The following is an 18,405-nucleotide window of genomic DNA, read 5'->3' as shown; positions in this document are numbered from 1 at the left end:
TGATGAGAAAATATACAACCTATCGGTACCACATTTAATCCCATACTGTTCAATATAAACTGATTACCAGACAAATATACAGGTAGCTGCCGACATAAAGTGTCTTAATAGGGCGTTGGGCCACCACAACAGCTTCAGTGCACCTTGGCATAGGTTCTGCAAGTGTCTGGAACTCTATTGGAGGGATGCGACACCATTCTTCCAATGAGAAATTCTATAATTTGGTGTTTTGTCGATGGTGGTGGGAAAAGCTAACTCGGGCGCTGCTCTAGAATATTCCATAAGTGTTAAATTGGGTTGAGTTCCGGTGACCGAGACGGCCATGGCATATGCTTTACATCGTTTTCATGCTCATCAAACCATTCAGTGACCACTCGTGCCCTGTGGATGGGGGCATAACCATGGTAGCCAGAATAATGGCCAAAATAATGGCATGCCCAGCATTTTTATGCATACATGAACATTAGCATAATGGGGTTTTAATTGCTTAATTAACTCAGGAACCACACCTGTGTGGAAGCACCTGCTTTCAATATACTCTGTGTCCCTCATTTACGCAAGGGTTTCCATTATTTTGCCAGTTACCTGTACTCGCAGTATACACAACCTTCCCAAGTTGTGATCTTTAACACGTGCGTGTGCGTCTGTATATCTCTCGTCTCTCTCTAACAGGGAAGAGGGAGAGAGCAGCAGTCCAGGGAAGGGAACGAAAAAGACGACAGGACAGACCAGAGAGGGGGATGAATATGAAGCGAGCACTGATGAAGAGCAGTTACAGCCTGCCTCTATAGAACCCACCCAGGGTAGGGTATAACCCCCTCCACACACACACTTACTTGCAGTTATATGGAGCAGCTGAGTGGGTTTTATCTGTAGGTAATGGAGGGAAGGGAAAACATTGAGAAAGATCTGAAGGAGACGGAGTGTGTGTGAATGAGTTGGGGTCGACCCCTCAGGTGCCCCCTCAAGTTAATCCAAAGGCAATTCTACAAATATTAACTCGTGTAAAGAAGAAACAAACGTTCAAGTGTCCTAAAAGCTTGTTAAAAGTAAACTTGTCACTGGCAGTGTGTTTGCTTAGTGGTCTCGTAGTGATGACATCAGAGCATGTGTGATCTCCATCCTGCAGAGAGTGTTTAGAGCAGATTTACAGTCAGTCAGATGTTACTCTGAGTTACATTAGAGGTGTGTGTGTGTGTGTGTGTGTGTAAGCGATAGTTGTGTGTGGTCCCCCTGATTGTAGTCTCTAAGCACTGTCTCAGAGGAGGTGGCCCTGAGGGAAGAGTTGGAGGGTGAAAGGGGTGGTTGACTAGGAATGATAATAGATCTCACTACACTGCCATCATGGAGCTCAGGAGACCCCCCCCCCCCCCCTTTTGTGTCCAGTGCATTTATCATGTACAGTCTCATCATTAACCCTAACCCATAAATGTGAACTTAACCCGCTGCAGTTTGTCTATCCAAATTCAAAATGTGAGATGAAGCCCCCAAACAATTATAATAGCCCCCTCAAGTACCATCATGGAGCTCAGAAGACCCCCCCCCCCCCAGTTTGTGTCCAGTCCAGTGTATGAAAGTGTTTATCCTGTACAGACTCATCATTATCCCTAAATTATAAACTGGGTGGTTTGAGCCCTGAATGCTGATTGTCTGACAGCCGTGGTATATCAGACCGTATACCACTGGTATGACTCATCATATACCCTAAATTAACCCACTACACTCTGTCTATGTCTAAAAATGTACCTTATCTTACCTTATGGTTAAGCTGTTTATTATCTATGCATAGTCAATTTACCCCACCTACATGCAGTGGTGGAAAAAGTACTCAATTTTCATACTTGAGTAAAAGTGAAGATATCTTCATAGAAAATGACTCAAGTGAAAGTCACCCAGTAAAATACTACTTGAGTAAAAGTCTAAAATTATTTTGTTTTAAATATATTTTTTGAGTATCAAAAGTAAATGGAATTGCTAAAATATACTTCAGTATCAAAAGTAAAAGTATAAATCATTTCTACTTCCTTATATTAACCAGATGGCACAATTTTATTAGATTTTGTTATTTTATTTACTGATAGCCAGGGGCACACTCAGACACTCATAATTTACAAACGAAGCATGTGTGTTTAGTGAGTCGGCCAGATCAGAGTCAGTAGGGATGACCATGGATGTTCTCTTGATAAGTGTGGGAATTGGACCATTTTCCTGTCAACACCTAAAAGAGTACTTTTGAGTGTCGGGGAAAATGTATGTAGTAGAAAGTACATTATTTTCTTTAGGAATATAGTGAAGTAAAAGTTACCAAAAATATAGATAGTACTTTACACCACTGCCTACATGTACATATTACCTCAATTACCTCGACTACCCTGTACCCCCGCACATTGACTTGGTACCGGTACCCCCTGTATATAGCCTCGTTATTTGTATTGTTAAACTTATATTTTTTTACTTTAGTTTATTTAGTGAATATTTTCTGAACTGTATTGTTGGTTAAGGGCTTGTAAGTAAGCATTTTACGGTAAGGTCTACAGTACACCTGTTGTATTTGGTGCATGTGACAAATAAAATTTGATTTGAAGTGTGTGCTCAGAAGGAAAAACCAGCGGTACTCCAAGAATCATGTAAATGTACGTTACACATGGCACGACGGGCAGTCATGGTGTAGCTGTGTGGTGAGTGTGCACTCGTGCATGTGTGTGTGTGTGTGTGTGTACGGAATCTGTCCGATTCTGTCTATATGACTGGTGTTATTCTTGCCCAGCCAGGCACCAGCGATGACATCAGTGAGTGATGATTGCGTAACCCTCTGAGTGAGAAGTGTAGCATGCCTCTCTGACCTGCTGCCTGGAACACCGCTAACCACACCTCTACTTCTACTGCTGGAGCACCTACCGGGGTCAGGCACCACTTCTAGAGTAGACTGGGCTGGTATAGTGGGTAGGGGGCCCTTTGGGGTGGTGGGTATAGGTCCCCAAGCCCCCCTGTTTCTCCCAGCTGTGTGTTGTGATTGAGGTGGTAAATAAGGGTTATTGTTGGGCTGAATGGTAGGTATAAATGGGCCATTCTGGCTCAGACAAAGTTTTATTTACTTGACTTACATGGGAGGTAGGTAAGATCCCTAGATGTCTCTTTGTCTCTCCCAGCTGTGTGATGTGATTGAGATGGTGGATTAGGGTTATAGCAGGGGTATTTGGTAGGTAAGTATTGGTTGTGTCCCTCCCTCTAACAGCTGTATTCTATGACTGATGGGGAAACAGACACAGGTTCCTGTGTTGCTTTGGTTGCCGTGACAATGAGTCAGTATATTAGTGTGTTGCCAGGAAGGGCAGAGAAAATGGGGAAGGGGCAAAGTGGTTATGTTTTCACTAATGAGATTGAGATAAACTGTGTGTGTGTTATAACACACTTGACAAGTTTATTATCTTTCTGCCAGTCTGGTTTTGTCTTGGCTAGCCCCATACCAAGCTGTATGGCTTGTAGCCTATATGTCGTTGTGTGTGTGTGTAGCTGTGTGTCGTTAACTGTGTGTGACTCCGGTTTATCATAACCCAGGTGTCACATTCTGCGCGTGTGTGTGTCTCCTCCCGCACGCGTGTGCGTGGCTGTGGGTCGTTAACTGTGTGTGACTCCGGTTTATAACGACCCAGGTGTCACATTATGGCTACAGGCACCATGGATTGACCTCCCATTTACCCAATGTCTCACCCACTCCAGTTGTTAGCTTTTTATTGTATGTTGCCTGCCTGCCTGCCTGCTTGCCTGCCTGCCTGCCCAATGTGATGAATGAGGCTATTCAGTTTAACACAGTGTTTTTACAGACTGCCAGCCTGAGTGACCAGAGACTCATGTTACTGTTAAACACTGAATAGAACTCTATTAGTCTATGAGTAATAATTCTAAAGCAGGAATATGACCTCCCCTGTACTTGGCTAAATGTAATAATAAGCAAGCAGCCGTTTTGATGCTGATGGATTTCTTCTCTCCCCCCCCCCCCCCCCATCCATGTGTCTATTTCCCCCCCCTCCTCCTCCCTCCACGTGTCTACTTTGGGCACGTTTCCCTATCCTCTCATCAGTCAAACATGCTGATCTGTGGAAGGAAGGGGTCACCTGAGGGAGGGAGAAGCACACAAACTCCCTTCCTGAACAGACCAGATGTTGGCGGCTGCAGACCCAAACTCTGCTTGTATTCACTGTGTGTTTAAGAAGCTGAGAAACATGTAGTGAGAGCAATGTAGTTTATTTTTTTTTAACATCTTGCATAGTAGAGTCAAACATTCTGTTGTAGACGTCTGGAACTCATTTCAGTTTACGACCCAGTCTTACAATTGGACTCCGTATTGACTCTGTGTGACTCAGTAGCTCAAAGGTTACATTTATATACTGTGCGTTCAGAAAGTATTCATACCCCTTGACTTATTCCACATTTTGTTGTGTTAGACTGAATTAAAAATGGATTAAATATATATTTTCACACAATACCCCATAATGACAAAGTGAAAACATGATTTTAGAAATGTTTGAAAATATATTGAAAAGGAAATACAGAAATTCCTCATTTACGTAAGTATGAGACGTCTGTATCAGCTTTGCACATCTGGATTTTGTGATTTTTCTCCCATTGTTCCTTGCAGATTTTCTCAAGCTCTGTTAATTTAGATGGGGAGCGGCGGTGAACAGCAATCTTCAAGTCTTTCCACAGATTTTCAATGGGATTCAAATCTGGACTTTCACATTATTGTTCTGAAGCCATGCCAGTGTTGCTTTGGGCTGTTTACTTTCTGAAGGCATTGTATTTTGACTCGTGTGTGTGTGTGTGTTCACTCCTCAGGGACGTCGCGTAGCCGCAGCCCATTGGACGACAGTCTGAATGACATCACAGACGTGGCGCCCTCCCGTAAACGCCGCTTCCGCCACCTGCAACCTCCTGACACCGTTGCTAAGAGACCGACCTCGGAGCCAGCACAGAAACCGAGGTACGGATACAACACACACACAAACACACACACACAAATAGTGGCACGGGTGGCTGAGAAACACATAGGGCTATGACGTGATGATGAGTTTCCCAACATGGTCTCCTGGGTAGATCTGTGTGGTAGATCTGTTCTGAATCCTGAGTGCTGGTTTCTGTCTGCCAAACACCCCCGCGCTGGGCTTTGGTCTTTCTCTGTATTTCTCTTCTCTGAAATGTGAATGTCACTTTGTTCTGCCCCCCCCACCCCTCTCTGTTTCTTGCTCTCTCTTTCTCCCTCTCTCTCCCTGCCTCCTTTTCACTCTCTCCTCCTCCCCACCTCCCTCTCCCTACTTTTCTCTCTCTTTCTTCCTCGCTCTCTCTCTCTCCCCAGCCACTCTCTCGGCATCTGAGACTTTGTCATAGATGTGTAAAAGGAACTTGCTTTTCCACTGATATTCATGTGTTCATGAATGGGAAAATAACTTAATGTTATGTAGCGCTGCTACAGCTTTACACACCTAGCAGCATACGAGCTCTCAAACAAGACTGGATCACAAAATAGGGACTACCGTAGCTTTGAAAACCAAACTGTTTTATCCAAATTCCGTATGTGATTGTGTGATTTACATGGTAGCTGTCGTAAACTGGGTCCACTCTGGCCACCTCACAATAGTGACAACATGTCTGTTAACACGTGACACCCATCTCTCAGTGTATGTGTGCTTGCGTGCGCACTTCCGCGTATGTGTGACTGCGTGTATAAACCTGCTCTTGTCCAGGAGTCACACATGACAGGAAGGAAAAACATTTCATCACCAGGCCAACAGCGGACCGGCCAGAGAGGGTTGGAAGACCTGGGCTTTTAAATTTCCTTAAATAATCCCTATAAATAAAATACTCACCCTATAATACAGACTGTAGCTTAGCGTAGTTAAACATGGTGTATAATGCAACATTAGATGAATCCACAATGCTACTGGTTGTCTTTCGCTATTAACTCATCACTGTTGGTCAGCGGGAAGAAGGAGAGGAGATGACATGAGTGGAGGGGAGAGGAGGAGATGGGGACAAAGAGAGGATCATGAGGTTAGTTCGTAAGGATCTATTCATCATTCTGTCACCACACACTTAACTGTGTGACATCGTTCCCGGTGTCATGGATCTGCTTGTGGCTGCCATGCGGTGACAGACGATGAAGACATAATGCCACTACCTCCTAGTCCTGAAGAGAGAAGAAAAAGAGGAAACAAGAGGAGAGGAGATTAAAAATGACAGTGTTCTAATTGCGGCGGCTCGGACGTCCCTGAACTTACCCCATCAACTGGCCTCACATTTTCCACCCCTGCAGTGTGCTAGTGGACAACCCGTACCACGGCTGGCCACCCTACGGCTCTATCACGTCTACGCTGCAGCTCACTGTTGGTGTTAAAATGCCACTGCTCTCCTGCAGGCTCAAACTGTTGGCTGACTGACTGGAGTTAAGTCACTCATGGACCCACCAGAGAGAGTTGGAAGAGAGCTTTTAAAAGCACAAGATGTACCGTCGGGAAAAAAAACTATGAATAAAAAGACCATTCAATCTACAGACAGTAGCTTGGCATAGTTAAACAAACATGGTGGATGATGCAACGTTAGATGAATACACAATGCTACTGGTTGTCTGTCGGCTATTAACACATCACTGTTGGTTTCAAGAGGGGAGGAAAGGAGGAGATGTGAGGAGGAGACAGGAAAGGAAATGAGTGGAGGGGAGAGAGGAAAGCAGGAGACAGGAGAGGAAAGCAGGAGACAGGAGAGGAAAGCAGGAGACAGGAGAGGAAAGCAGGAGACAGGAGAGGAAAGCAGGAGACAGGAGAGAAAAGCAGGAGACAGGAGAGGAAAGCAGGAGACAGGAGAGGAAAGCAGGAGACAGGAGAGGAAAGCAGGAGACAGGAGAGAAAAGCAGGAGACAGGAGAGAAGTGAACAAGGATCCCCTACTCATCATTCTGTCACCACACACTTAACTGTGTGACATTGCTTCCCGGTGTCATGGATCTGCTTGTGGCTGCCATGCAGTGACAGACGATAAAGACATAATAACACTACCTCCTAGTCCCGAAGAGAGGAAGGGAGTGAGGAGAGGATAGGAAAAGAGAGGAAACGGGTCGTTCCACCTCAAAAAGCAGAAGAGGATTTCGACATCCACCATCTGACTGTTCTGAAATCATTTCTGTTAGAAACAGATAAGAATAGCATTCCCGCAACATTATTTTGTTGAAATATACACTACCGTTCAAAAGTTTGGGGTCACTAAGAAATGTCCTTCTTTTTGAAAGAAAACCTCATTTTTTTGTCCATTTTTAAAATAGCATCAAATTGATCCGAAATACAGTGTAGACATTGTTAATGTTGTAAATGACTATTGTAGCTGGAAACGGCAGATTTAAAAAAAAAAAATGGAATATCTACATAGGCGTACAGAGGCCCATTATCAGCAACCATCACTCCTGTGTTCCAATGGCACGTTGTTAGCTAATCCAAGTTTATCATTTTAAAAGGCTAATTGATCATTAGAAAACCCTTTTGCAATTATGTTAGCACAGCTGAAAACTGTTGTTCTGATTAAAGAAGCAATTAAACTGGCCTTTAGACTAGTTGAGTATCTGGAGCATCAGCATTTGTGGTTTTGATTACAGGCTCAAAATGGCCAGAAACAAATAACTTTCTTCTGGAACTTGTCAGTCTATTCTTGTTCTGAGAAATGAAGGCTATTTCATGTGAGAAATTGCCAAGAAACTAAAGATCTCGTACGACGCTGTGTTACTACTCCCTTCACAGAACAGCGCAAACTGGCTCTAACCAGAATAGAAAGAGTGGGAGGCCCCGGTGCACAACTTAGCAAGAGGACAAGTACATTAGTGTCTAGTTTTAGAAACGGATGCCTCACAAGTCCTCAACGGGCAGCTTCATTAAATAGTACCCGCAAAAAACACCAATCTCAACGTCAACAGTGAAGAGGTGACTCCGGGATGCTGGCCTTCTAGGCAGAGTTCCTCTGTCTAGTGTGTGTTCTTTTGCCCATCTTAATCTTTTCTTTTTATTGGCCAGTCTGAGATCTGGCTTTTTCTTTGCGACTCTGCCTAGAAGGCCAGCATCCCGGAGTCACCTCTTCACTGTTGATGTTGAGACTGGTGTTTTGCGTGTACTATTTAATGAAGCTGACACTTTTGTAATTTGGGTGAACTATCCCATTAACAATGATCACCAAATAGCAAGAACAGCACCGTCTAGTGGTCAACCTGGTAGTATCAGGATGCAGGATGGGATATAAACCCAACAGCTTAAATTACAAAATGTCTGTGAACAGGGGGAAAAACACATGGGTGTCATGGCTTGCTGAAATGTTATGGAATGACCCGGAGAGAACAAGAGAAGAGAGGAGATTCAACAGAACGAAACAGTATATTTGTTGGCCCATAGTCTCTCCATGTTGTAGCTGGCCACTCGGCCGTTCCTGAACTTACCCAACCAGCTGACCTCACACTTTCCACTCCTGCAGTGTGCTTGAGGACAACCTGTGGAAAACACCACAGCTGGCCACCCTCCGGCCCTATCACATCTACACTGCAGCTCACTTTATTAGTGTTAAAATGCCACTGCTCTACTGCAGGCTCTCTGGCTTTATGGTACTGCTAATTGTGTTTTAGACTAAAACGCACACACACATACTGGCACACACACACACACACACACAACAGGTAGCTTCAGGCGGCACACACACACACACACACACACACACACACACACACACACACACACACACACACACACACACACACACACACACAACAGGTAGCTTCAGGCGGCACACACACACACACACACACACACACACACACACACACACACACACACACACACACACACACACACACACACACACACAAATCAAATCAGTGTAATCGTCACGTGCCCTCGGTAAAGTGAAATGCTTACTTGCAAACTCTCCTCTACTATGCAGTACAATGTCAATATCAATCAAGAATCACACCAGGTAGCTTCAGGCGGTCCAGCTGGTCATGGGAAGAGTAGTACTGTACTATACGTCAGCTGCAGGAGAACTAACTCTTGACACAATACGGCCTGAAGCCATGTTTTAACTGCTGCTCTTTGTTCTGAAAGCTGTTCTTTATTTCTCAGCGTTCTTGTTAGATGTTGATATAAAAGCACAGTGTGGTCTAAATATCAGATCATATGTCTGTTGATTTAATAAAGTATTGTGGGGACATTGGATATTAACCTGTCTAGCCCCCCACATTCCACTGAAAAGGCAGCGCGCGAAAGTCAAAAAATATTTTTCTGAAATATTAGAAAAACTTTCACTCATTAACAAGTCCAAGACAGCAAATGAAAGATAAACATCTTGTGAATCCAGCCAACATCCAAAAACATGTTTTACAGTGAAAACACCACGTATATTTATGTTAGCTCACCACCAAATACAAAAATGCACAGACATTTCTTTCACAGCACAGGTAGCTTGCACAAAACCCCTAAATAGAGATAGAATTAGTCACTAACCAAGAAACAACTTCATCAGATGACAGTCTTATAACATGTTATACAATAAATCTATGTTTTGTTCGAAAAATGTGCATATTTCAGGTATAAATCATAGTTTTACATTGCAGCTACAATCACAAATATCACCAAAGCAGCTAGAATAACTACAGAGAGCAACGTGAAATACCTAAATACTCATCATAAAACATTTATGAAAAATACATGGTGTACAGCAAATGAAAGACAAACATCTTGTGAATCCAGCCAATATTTCAGATTTTTTAAGTGTTTTACAGCGAAAACACAATATAGCATTATATTAGCTTACTACAATAGCCAACCACACAACCGCATTCATTCACCGCAAAGGTAGCGATCACAAAAAAACAGCAAAAGATATACATTTATTCACTAACCTTGACAAACTTCATCAGATGACAGTCCTATAACATCATATTACACAATACATATATGTTTTGTTCGAAAATGTGAATATTTAGCGGTACAAATCGTGGTTTTACAATGTGAATACGTAGTCAAAATGCACAAAATTGTCCTGAGAAATCTTGGACAGTCACCTAATCTAATCAAATAACTTATCATAAACTTTACTAAAAAATACATGTTGTACAGCAAATTAAAGATACACTAGTTCTTAATGCAACCGCTGTGTTAGATTTTAAAAAATAACTTTAGTACGACATACAGCTTACGTTATAGCGAGACAGCGCCCAAAATAAGGGCGGAAAATATGACTAAACATTTTCAACAGAAATACGAAATAACATCATAAATGGTTCCTACTTTTGATGAGCTTCCATCAGAATGTTGTACAAGGGGTCCTTTGTCCAGAATAATCGTTGTTTGGTTGTAGAATGTCCTCTTCTCCTGTCGAATTAGCAACCTAAGCTAGCCATGTGGCGCAACGTGTCCAACTTCACATGACGCAAAGAAAATCAAATTCCGAAAATCGCAATTAAACGTTCAATAAACTGATATAACTCGGTTTAAAATAACTACTTTATGATGTTTTTATCACATATATCAAATAAAATCAGAGCCGGAGATATCTAACGTCTATACCGAAAGCTTTTCAGAATGCAACCTGGGGCGCCTTCTCGCGCCTTCCAAAAGCTCTTGTTCGGCCTCAGATCAAGCTAGACACCCCATTCCACCTCTCACTGCCTGTTGACATCTAGTGGAAGGCGTATGCAGTGCATGTAGATCCATAGATTTCAGGCAAATTAATAGGAAGGCCCTGGAACAGAGCCTCGATTTCAGATTTTTCACTTCCTGACAGGAAGTTTGCTGCAAAATGAGTTCTGTGTTACTCACAGATATAATTCAAACGGTTTTAGAAACTAGAGAGTGTTTTCTATCCAATAGTAATAATAATATGCATATTGTACGAGCAAGAATTGAGTACGAGGCCGTTTAAATTGGGCACGATTTTTTCCCAAAGTGAAGATAGCGCCCCCGATCCCAAAGAAGTTTTAAGAGAATATTCTGGGTAAAGCTAAGGAGATCGGGCACAGACTGACAGTCCAGTAGGGGCTCTGAGTTGAGGAAGTCTTATACTGGGCAAAAATATAAATGCAAATATGAGCAAAAATAGAAGATCCCAGAAATGTTCCATACGCACAAAAAGCGTATTTCTCTCAAATGTTTTGCACAAATTGGTTTACATCCCTGTTTGTGAGCATTTCTCCTTTACCAAGATAACCCATCCACCTGACAGGTGTTGCATATCAAGAATCTAATTTAACAGCATGATTATTACACAGGGGCACCTTGTGCTGGGGACAATAAAAGGCCACTCTAAAATGTGCAGTTTGGTCCCACAACACAATGCCACAGATGTCTCAAGTTTTGAGGAAGTGTGCAATTGGCATGCTGACTGCTGGAATGTCCACCAGAGCTGTTGCCAGAGAATTGAATGTTAATAAGCCGCCTCCAGCGTCGTTTTAGAGAATTTGTCAGTATGTCCAACCGGCCTCGCAACCACAGACCATGTGTAACCACGCCAGCCCAGGACCACCACATTCAATACTTCACTGGTCTGAGGCGAGTGTGGGTGAGCGGTCATCATTGTGGAAAAAGTGCACCATGGTGTCGGTGGCGTTATGGTATGGGCAGGAATAAGCTACGGACAACGAAGCACAATTGCGTTTTATCGATGGCAATTTGAATGCACAGAGATACCGTGACGAGATCCTGACGTGCCGTGCCATTCATCCGCCGTCATCACCTCATGTTTCAGCATGATAATGCACGGCCCCACTTCGCAAGGATCTGTACACAATTCCTGGAAGCTGAAAATGTCCCAGGTCCTCCATGGCCTGCGTACTCACCAGACATGTCACCCATCGAGCATGTTTGGGGTGCTCTGGATTGACGTGCACGACAGTGTTTTCCAGTTCTCACCAATATCCAGCAACTTCACACAGCTATTTTAAGAGGAGAGGGACAACATTCCACAAGCCACAGTCAACAGCCTGATCAACTCTATGTGAAGGAAATGTGTCGCGCTGCATGAGTCAAATGGTGTCCACCACATAATGACTGGTTTTCTGATCCACTTCCCTACCATTTCTTTTAGAAGGTATCTGTGACCAACAGATGCATGTCTGTATTCCCAGTCATGTGAAATCCATAGATTAGTGCCTACTGAATTTATTTAAATTGACTGATTTCCTTATATGAACTGTAACTCAGTACAGTCTTTTGAAATTGTTGCATGTTGTGTCATTTCTTGGTGTAAAAGGTGTTATACTCAGTGGGACTTGAGTTGTAGAGAATGTGGATCTGTCCGTTTACTGTTCTGCTGCGCATCGGCTGATTTTCCCATGACAAACTAACCCTCTCTGTTCTAGATTATACTGCAGTTCCCAAACACACACACACAAACATACACAAACGCGTACAAGCCCTGTAAACCATCAGCACCGATAATCACTACAAGACAAGGTATTGACACAGCGCTATGTGTGTGCTCGTGTGTACTCGTGTGTGTGTGTGTGTGGCTGCATGATGCTGGTTTGCGTGGGTTTGTAAACAATACTTGGCACAAACTATTAAAGACAGACGCACACACACTAACCTTCTCCATCTGAGGTTCAGAGACAGGAATCTGTGTTTACATCAGTCAGCTCTACCTTCTGTTTCATGCAGAAACATTAACCTTGGGGATGGGGGTAAGGTTACTGATATGTCACAGGACCACGTGTGTGTGTGTGTGTGTGTGTGTGTGTGTGTGTGTGTGTGTGTGTGTGTGTGTGTGTGTGTGTGTAACTTTTCTCATATTGGTGATAATGATTGAAAACAAGTTGGATGGCTTTTCTCTCTGCACACACACACACACACACACACACACACACACACACACACACACACACACACACACACACACACACACACACACACACACACACACACACAGGTAGCCTGTCAGTCAGAGGCTAAAAGTCAGAGGTGAGCCTTTGTTAATGACATTATTTACTAGGAGCAATTGGGTGAGGTCAAATGGAGCTCCTCAAAGTGAATACACCCGAGGGAAGAGAACTCACCAGCCACCTACTTTATTCTTTCTCTCCCTCTACATTTCTCAACTTTCTCTCTCCCTCTGTTTTACCGGAGAATTTGGGACTTCAGTTTTCCGTCTGCGTAGTGAAGCGCTGACTACGCTGTAGCCATGGTTATATTTCGCTCCATCCTTCTGTGTAGGGAAGAAATCAATACTGCTGATTTCATCTACACACACACACAATTATGACAGTGCCAGTTCTGTCTGCATTGTTAGCCCTCATTAATATTGCGGCTGTGTTTAACGAGTGGACTGCTGGAGGGTGGAAGGACGTGAGTTAATTGTGTTAAAGGAATACTTCAGGATTTTGGCAATGAGGCCCTTTATCTACTTATCCAGAGTCCGATGAACTCGTAGATACCATTTTTATGTCTGCGTGTGCAGTTTTGAAGGAAGTTTCTAACTAGCGCTAGGGCAAATTGCTAACTAGCGTTAGCGCAATGACTGGAAGTCTATGCTTCCAGTCAGATTCCCATAGACTTCCAGTCATTGCGCTAACGCTAGTTAGCATTGGCTCGCGAAACTACCTCTAACTTCATACTGGACACAGAGACATAAAAATGGTACGCACAAGTTCATCTGAATCTGGGGAAGTAGATAAATCCCGAAGTATCCCTTTAATGTGTGTTACAAGTGTCTGCTGTCAGTTCGGCATATGACTGATAGCTCTGTTAAAGTGGTGTGTATCAAACCTGTTTACTCATTAGCAGTTACTGTAGTGTGTTACAGTGAAGTGACTCAGCTCAAAGCACTGCAAACCTGCTCCCAACTATTGACAAACTGTTTCCACAAAGGAGAGAGCTCGGAGTGTGTAAATGGTTTACAGGTGTTGTTTGAACATTCGGGGTAATGGGTGGTGTGGTGTGCGCCTGCCTGCATGCACTCTATAATGGAATCAATATCTCCATGTGTGTGTTGCCTCGAGGCAACTTGCAAAACTACTGATAATTTACCAAAGTTACTGGAACTTTTGGTAGTTTTGGTAGTAACAGGGAATCTATGGTAACTATGGTAATTTATACTTAACTTTAGAAAAACGTATTAATATACAGTATAAATGTTTTATATTTGTCCATATTGTCCATGAGTTTCTAGTAGAAAGACCTTATGGTTCAAGAGAAAACAGACAAATGATTGATAAATGTATCTAATCAACAATGGATTATTTTTATTTAACTCTGCAACTCTTCCAACTATAGATTATTTTCACAACTGCCACCAGTTTGACACCGAAACATTTAAAATAAAAACATATTTACATAGTAAAATAAAAAAAAATATGTTGAAACCCTTATATTAAACACCAATGTTATTCACTAAGTTGATGGTTTATATTTAGCATCATGTTTTACAGCTTTGCCAATCAATCTTTTATTTTAATATCGTCTTATATGATTATTTTACATGTGATATGGCCAGAGATAATTAGACAGCTGTCATAATCTGAAATTCTCCAAAAGGCCACAAAATTACTTAAAAGTTACCAAAATGCTGAAGGTTTACTGGTAAACTTTTGAAAAAGTTACCAGTAATACACCCTCCCTTTGCAGCTCTACTTCCACGGTTGATATGAGGAGTGTTTGAGAATGAAAAAATTCTAAAAACCTGTTTTTGCTTTTTCATTATGGCGTATTGTGTGTAGATTGATGAGGGGAAAAAATTCTATCCATTTTAGAGTAAGGTTGTAATGTAACAAAATGTGGAAAAAGTGAATGGGTCTGAATACTTTCTGAATGCACTGTGGTTGGTTGCGGCTGTCAATTTGCCTTTCGCAAATGTCAAAATACGCACAAAAAACATACAGTTTGGAAAGCAAGTGCTGTCATTACTAAATGTGTATTGTTATAGGCATTAAAAATAATGATACACACAAAAATATTTGATTAAATATTCGATTAATCAGTCTCCTAAAAATGAAGGGGATGATGAAGCAGTCTTTGCGAGAGGGAGGGAATCTGATTTCATTGGTCCTCAACCCGCAGCTCAGACACTTCATTCGGGATAAATGGAGTTAGCTACCCCCCGGAGAAGGTAAGTTCTGAAGAATTCGTTGCCAAATACATTTAACTGGTTAAAAAATGAGCCACTTTCATGGTACCGGTTATCCCGAGTTGAACTCGGACTTGACCAAAGTTACCTCGCTAACTCCTCAAACCTGATTCGTAGTATAGTGCTCTTCTCTCCTCTGTCTGTGTGGTGTGTGTGTGCGCTTGTGTGTCGAAAAGTGCAGACAGCCCTAGGTTTGAATGTCAGGGGTATGCATTCAATGTGGTTTTCCATACAGGTAGACAGCCATTGGTTAGAAAAGAAAACCTTGCACACGCCCCAATGCAATGCATTTAATAATCAGTACAGTTAGCAACAGTCATTGCTTCCTGCTTGGATTAGACTGACATTTTTGTGTGTTTTATTGGCAGGAGGGACCCCCTGCCATCATCCAGAGCAGCAGCCAATAAGGACCAGGCTCCCCAGCATTCTACTGATGTCATTCCTGATGCTGAGGACCTGTTTGAGGACATCTGAGTTCTAACCACTCACTCCTCAATCAAATTCTTTCCCTCCCTCCCTCCTTTCATCTCTCTCTCCCTACATCACTTTTGTCTGTCACTCTATCAGCCGGTCCCAACTCTCTTAGAACCCCTTCCCCTAATTAACCCCTTAGAAGTTTGGAAATCTGAAAGATCAGGATAGGTGTAAACAGTGCGGTGATGGAGCTTCCATCCTATTCCTTCCACCTTACAGATCCAAATGTAAAAGTGTATTATTAATATCCTGAATTTGGCATCCTATATATGGGGATAATGGTAACTAATTCTAAAATTACAAATATCCAATCAACTATGGATAGTATACCTAGTTTCACTCTGAAATGGCGTTCTTTGGTCAAATCAGATGTCAATGTAGCCTACATAAATCTAACGTGAGTCGGAATTTACTTTCACATACACTGTAAAATAAATTAATGTATATATTCAGCGTACAATTGTAATGTAACCATCCAGGCCCGGCTCGAGGAGGACATGACTGAGGGGAACATTTTAAATTCATGGGGGGGGGGGACTCTTCGACCCTCCTACCAAGTTACCTTAGTCTGAAGCTACTGATCTGCACACCGGTGTCAAACTTGTCCGCAGTACGTATAGGTGCGTTGATGAACTGCAATGTGACGCTGAATTGGAAAAGCTTTGCCAGGAGGGCACGAGCACGCCAGCTCCAAGGAAACGACGGAGACAACTCTGCGAGAGTATGTAGTTGAAAGCACAGTTTGCTCAACAAAGCATTTTTTTTTTTTTTTTTTAGCAAACAGAAAATGTGTTTGAAAAATGTTTCGGCAAGCTCACAATCCTATTGTAGCTGGTTGCCTTACAATTGTACGTTGAATCAATATATATATATTTTTTAATTATTTATTTTAGTGTACAGCTAGTGTTAGAGGAGGTACTTTCAACGATTCAATGGTAGTCTACGCGGATGAGTATGAAAGTTGATCGATGTCTAAATGTGTTGACATGATAGCTCGGCATATACAAGCTTGTTTCCAAAGCTAAGTAGGATACATAGAGGAGAGCATGTAGATGATAGACTCATCCTCACTGAAGTGCATTACCCCTCATATACCAGTAGGAGTCGCTGTTCAGGCAGGAATTGTTGGACTGGCTTCACATTTTATTTCAATATACACTATATATACAAAAGAATGTGAACACCCCTTCAAATTCGTGGATTTGGCTATTTCAGCCACACCCGTTGCTGACAGGTGTATAAAATCGAGCACACAGCCATGTAATCTCCATAGACAAACATTGGTAGTAGAATGGCCTGTACTGAAGAGCTCAATCATTGGGTGCCACCTTTCCAACAAGTCAGTTCGTCAAATTTTGGCCCTGCTAGACCTGCCCCGATCAACTGTAGGTGCTGTTATTGTGAAGTGGAAACGTCTAGGAGCAACACCGTCTAAGCTGAGAAGTGGTAGGCCACACAAGCTCGCAGAACAGGACTGGCGAGTGCTGAACCGCGTAGCGCGTAAAAATCGTCTGGGTTTCCATGGCCGAGCAGCCACACACAAGCCTAAGATCACCATGCGCAATGCCAAGCGTATGCTGGAGTGGTGTAAAGCTCGCTGCCATTGGACTCTAGGAGCAGTGGAAACTCCTAGAGTCCAATAGGCCTAATCGCCCAACATCAGTGCCCAACCTCACTAATGCTCTTGTGGCTGAATGGAAGCAGGTCCCCGCAGCAATGTTCCAACATCTAGTGGAAAGCCTTCCCATAAGAGTGGAGGCTGTTATAGCAGCAAAGGGGGGACTTAATCCATATTAATGCCCATCATTTTGGAATGAGATGTTCGACGAGCAGGTGTCCACATACTTTTGGTAATGTAGTGTACCTCTTTATTTAGGTTGATGGCATGATGTTGACGTTGTTTCAAACATACCATTTTGCTCTTAACAATGAAACAACAAATATAGGATGAAAAATATTTTTTACAGTTTCTACGTGGAATTTTCAACACAATTTCAACTTTTACATAGTTCTGATGATTATGTTGAAATTCAGGTTAGGTCATTGTATTTAAGCTGAAGCTTTACCCAAATTTCGATGTTTACAATGCTGGTTGAAATGCGAAGAAAACCGTACTAGTTTACTTTTTGCAAATCCAAATGTGTTTTCCACGTGGATTCCACGTCCGTAATAGGTTGACATATGACGTTGAAACATTGGTTCCACCAGTGTGTTCCCAGTGGGTTGCTTCTGTCTCTCTGTCCCTCTACACAGGGGTGGCCAACACACACATCAGCCTTGCTAGAACCTGACTGAGCATGTCAAGGTCCTGGCTCGCGTCCTACCCCTTCCTCTACATAACCTAAGGACCACCAGGACCTTGACATGTCACATCAGGTTATAGCAAGGCTGGAACAAAAGCCTGAATACCTAGCTCTACACCTCTGCACAGCCACCCTTCCTCTACCATTATTACTTCCCGCTCTGCTCTAGCCTCTATCTCACTATTAATCCTCCACCACTCACTCCTGTATCCTTCTCTATCACTGTCACTACTATACAGAGGAAGTCAAGGAGACCGTTATAGAGAGAGAAGGGAATTAGACATATTTTTTTTTGTAGTGCACCATTTATACAAATTTATAATGCTGTAACAAGGGGATCTTTTTGTACTCAATATGGACAAACATTAACTGTGTAAAGCTCAGTCTTTGTGCTGTTTTTAGTATGATGAAGAGAAGTGTTGGTTCTTTATGTGTATGAAACACGAATAAAGTGTAATAAAATGTAGGTTACCAACATGAAGAATAACAAA

At 42.6% G+C, this 18,405-nt stretch overlaps 1 protein-coding gene across 3 annotated transcripts in view; it reads left to right on the top strand.

The window, feature by feature from the left end:
• Positions 1-18,405, top strand: part of xrcc4 (X-ray repair complementing defective repair in Chinese hamster cells 4) — a 24,753-nt gene extending 6,348 nt beyond the window's left edge. For all 3 annotated transcript variants that reach the window (XM_071363552.1, XM_071363553.1, XM_071363554.1), the window contains 3 exons: positions 673-803; positions 4,837-4,981; positions 15,506-18,405. In XM_071363552.1, the coding sequence (XP_071219653.1) occupies positions 673-803; positions 4,837-4,981; positions 15,506-15,611 (382 nt within the window). In that variant the 3' untranslated portion in view covers positions 15,612-18,405. The remainder of the gene's footprint in view (positions 1-672; positions 804-4,836; positions 4,982-15,505) is intronic.

This window comes from Salvelinus alpinus, chromosome 24 (genome assembly GCF_045679555.1).
Source record: "Salvelinus alpinus chromosome 24, SLU_Salpinus.1, whole genome shotgun sequence".
Taxonomy (NCBI): domain Eukaryota; kingdom Metazoa; phylum Chordata; class Actinopteri; order Salmoniformes; family Salmonidae; genus Salvelinus; species Salvelinus alpinus.
Note: the sequence above shows the minus strand (reverse complement) of the source record. Positions and strands in the feature narration are given on the sequence as shown.